The sequence below is a fragment of the Lactuca sativa genome, chromosome 9, assembly GCF_002870075.4.
Source record: "Lactuca sativa cultivar Salinas chromosome 9, Lsat_Salinas_v11, whole genome shotgun sequence".
Classification (NCBI taxonomy): Eukaryota; Viridiplantae; Streptophyta; class Magnoliopsida; order Asterales; family Asteraceae; genus Lactuca; species Lactuca sativa.
Window position 1 is genome coordinate 8,432,636 of NC_056631.2, and position 3,594 is coordinate 8,436,229.

Consider the following 3,594-nt stretch of genomic DNA (forward strand, 5'->3'; position numbering starts at 1 on the left):
TGAAACTTTAACTAGATCTCATGTATATGAAATATCTACAAAATACATAAGTTACTAATAAAAATAATTGAATAAAAAAAAATAATAAGAAAATCATTCTTTTTACCTTGCATTTCATATTCGACAAAAATCTATCTTAGTTCCAAAGTCGTCTCAAACAACTCGAAGGTTTAACCCCTTGAAGAAGATTGACGACATAAAGCAATAACGGGTTTGATCAATTGGATGAATATATTCGATTTGAAAAAAATAATAGTGTTAAAATCAATGATATCAGAAAGGTTGCCGATAAAATAGTCAAAATCATTTTTTTTTAATAAAATGGTGTTCCATTTGAAAAAAAATGTTAAAATGATATATAATTTGGAAAAAATAATAAAGTGTAAAAATAATAAAAACTAATAATGTAGAGACTTTCATGTTATTTTTCCTAATAAGAAAGACAAAAACAAATTATGTGTTGTTTAAATGGTAAAAAGAAATGTTAGTTTGTAATATTTAAATGACTAAATTTTTATGTCATATGGAAATTTATTAGATTAAATGATTGAAAAAATTATGTGTTATGTGTTCATAAAAATAATAAAACAGCTTATAATTTTTATTAATTAATTATCATAATAAAAATACAACTATTATATTAAGAATTTGACGATCATGTAAATGGGCTTTTTTTATATCCTTTTAAACAATAGGCCCAAGTTTATGCAGTCCAATATAACGTATAATATATAATGTGCCTACAGGCGATCTAGGGTTTACGATTCTCGGCTATTAGAACTTCCGGAGCACCAGCCGCCGATACCTGCAATTCCGACTGCAATAATGGTGAGTCACATATCCTCTATCGAGTCTCAGTCGCCATTTATCTCGTTGTTTAGCATGTTTCAGTTTTTGAAGTCTTTTCTTTTGCGGTGTTGTAATTTAAAAAAAAAATTATGCAGTCGCTGGTAGCAAACGAGGAGTTTCAACACATTCTTCGTGTCCAGAACACAAACGTTGATGGCAAGCAGAAGATTATGTTCGCTATGACCTCAATCAAAGGTATTGGTCGTCGTTTTGCCAACATCGTTTGCAAGAAGGCAGATGTCGACATGAACAAGAGGTACGTGGTCTCTGTCTTTTTCACTTCGTTGAGATCTGATTGAATTGTTTCTGTGGCATTTAGATGTTAGATCTCTTAGTTATTTGAACATCAAATAAGTGTTTATTGTAAACACTAATCCTGTTGCGAGTAGCACATATTGCTAGTGTTTTAAGCTATAAGACAGCTGAATGAATGCCTTAATATAGTTTTTCGGCTGAATGTTAATGCACGTTTTAGCAGTAGATTGATTTATGTTGTTTATGTCATCAATTGACTCAGAGTTCCTATATTAATGTTTGTATGACCAAGCTATTGAATTTTGTTGAAAGCATTTTTTGATGTTTCGATAATAGTCTTCTTTCTTCTATTCCTTACATTCTTGGTTTCATTTCCACTATGGAGCAATTTCTCTAATCTGATATTTGCAGGGCTGGAGAACTTTCAAATGCTGAGATTGATAATCTGATGACAATCGTGGCCAATCCAAGACAATTCAAAATCCCAGACTGGTTTTTGAATAGGAAGAAGGATTACAAGGATGGGAAATATTCCCAGGTGACATCCAATGCTCTTGACATGAAGTTGAGAGATGACCTTGAGCGTTTGAAGAAGATCAGGTTAGTTTTTCAATTTTTTTTTATTTGGCCAAAAAGTTTCTTTCCCTTCCTTTCCTTTTTAGTTGCTTGAAATGATTTTTTTTTTTGATGTTTTAATGGCAGAAACCACCGTGGTCTTCGTCATTACTGGGGTTTGAGAGTGCGTGGACAGCACACCAAGACTACTGGGCGCAGGGGAAAGACTGTTGGTGTGTCAAAGAAGAGATAAGTTATTGTTTTTGTTTTCAGCAGTTTTGGATGTTTGGGGTTATGTCATGGTGTTATAATTTTACTATCTTGGATGATGTTTTTGTTAGTCTGTTTTTCAGATCTCATTTGAGAAATTGTTGTTCCGGATATATAGATTATTGATGAATTTTGGCTTTTCTCTGATTTACATATTACTCGTCAAGTTGCATATTCATATTAAAGCTCATGGTATTATGTATTCATGTTAGCGTGAAGAAACAAAGTCATGATTACAAAACTTGGTTAAAAATTATCTACGTATTGGTTCTAACCGAAAAATTCAATTGTCATCAAAACACTAGATTACATAGTATTTGCTCTTATGTGGAGGCGTGAGTTTTGATGTTGTGGTTTAATATGATCATGTGAATCCAAATTTATTTTGGTTTTTGGTTTTTAAAACATGGATAATAGCCCAAACTAAACTCAATCTAATATAATCAAATTATAATTCGGTATAGTCTTAGTTAGACGTGACCAAAAAAACCGGTTCACAAACCGAACCGGTCATTGAATCGGAAACCGGTTTACTTCTGAAGCGGTTCCGCCTTGAACCGAACCCCACTGACCTGGAAACTGGTTTACCTCCGAACCGGTTCAGCCTTGAACCGAACCCCTGATGAACCAAACCGTCGGACCGGACCAATTCACTATTTTGACCGTTAGGACCGGTTTAATAAGAACCGGTTTTTTGATCCGGTTTTTTGTCTTATTCTAACGACTATATAGCCGTTTATGGCTGTTAGACACCTGATTTTTGGTCCCTTTTGGCCATATTCCCCAATATTTGATAGTATAAATAGCTATTAGATGTTTTGGGTTAACCAAACCACAAAAAACCTCTTTTACTTCAAAAAACGCTCTTAATTCAAACAGTGGATTCGGCTTCCATTGGTATTGGAGATTCATCAAACAATCCTACCGTTGTTAGCATCAAAGAAACAAATAGAAATCCGGCTATTTGGTGCAACTATGATTTGTGTGTAATGTCAAACGGTACAAAAAACGTGATGCAAGAAATGTGGTGCTTTTTTTAATGAAGGGAGTTCGACATTGAAAACTCATATGACCAAAAGATGCCCCGCGGTGAAATTTGGGCCGGGACATAATCAAACAACAATGGCGAATGATGCGCAATACGGGGGCATCCGGATCCACTTCTCACCAAAATAACAAAACAATTAGGCTTTATAATACTTTGTGGAATGAAAATTCCAAACGAGCTCGGTCTAACACCCCAAGTAGCGAGCTCGGGATGTACATTGGTTCTGATTTCTTGTCTCAAATGAGGATTTAAAAGTTTGAAAATTTTGATATCTTGGCTTGGTGGAAAGGAAAGGAAACCCAATTTCCGATTCTAGCCGCTATGGCCTGTGATCTACTAAGCTCCCAAGCTTCTACGGTAGCTTCGGAATCGGCTTTTTCTGTTAGTGGCAGGGTAATATCACCAAGAAGAACAAAACTAAAACGTCCCAAAATTCAAGACTAAAAATTTCTTTTAATAAAACATCACTTAAGACAAAATCATCGATTCAAAACATGATCAGAGTAATAGTTTCCAAAACACATGTTCGTTATCAGAGTAAAACATTCCCATGCTGACTAATCTATGGTGTGTGCCATGCGATCATCCCGAGCTCCATCATCCGCTACCAGAAGCAC

At 34.6% G+C, this 3,594-nt stretch overlaps 1 protein-coding gene across 1 annotated transcript; it reads left to right on the plus strand.

Moving 5' to 3' along the window:
• The first annotated feature begins 687 nt into the window (after positions 1 to 687).
• On the plus strand, positions 688 to 2,080 carry LOC111921667 (40S ribosomal protein S18). Its single transcript, XM_023917248.2, has 4 exons — positions 688 to 828; positions 945 to 1,105; positions 1,516 to 1,704; positions 1,807 to 2,080. The coding sequence occupies exons 1-4, from the start codon at positions 826 to 828 to the stop codon at positions 1,910 to 1,912; spliced, it is 459 nt and encodes a 152-aa protein (XP_023773016.1). The 5' UTR covers positions 688 to 825; the 3' UTR covers positions 1,913 to 2,080.
• Positions 2,081 to 3,594: the final 1,514 nt, after the last annotated feature.

Excerpts from the sequence above, each read along its gene's own strand:
- LOC111921667 (XM_023917248.2), top strand. Across the intron at positions 1,106-1,515 it reads GATGTCGACATGAACAAGAG|GGCTGGAGAACTTTCAAATG; the intron begins GTACGTGGTCTC and ends TGATATTTGCAG. Across the intron at positions 1,705-1,806 it reads GAGCGTTTGAAGAAGATCAG|AAACCACCGTGGTCTTCGTC; the intron begins GTTAGTTTTTCA and ends TTTTAATGGCAG.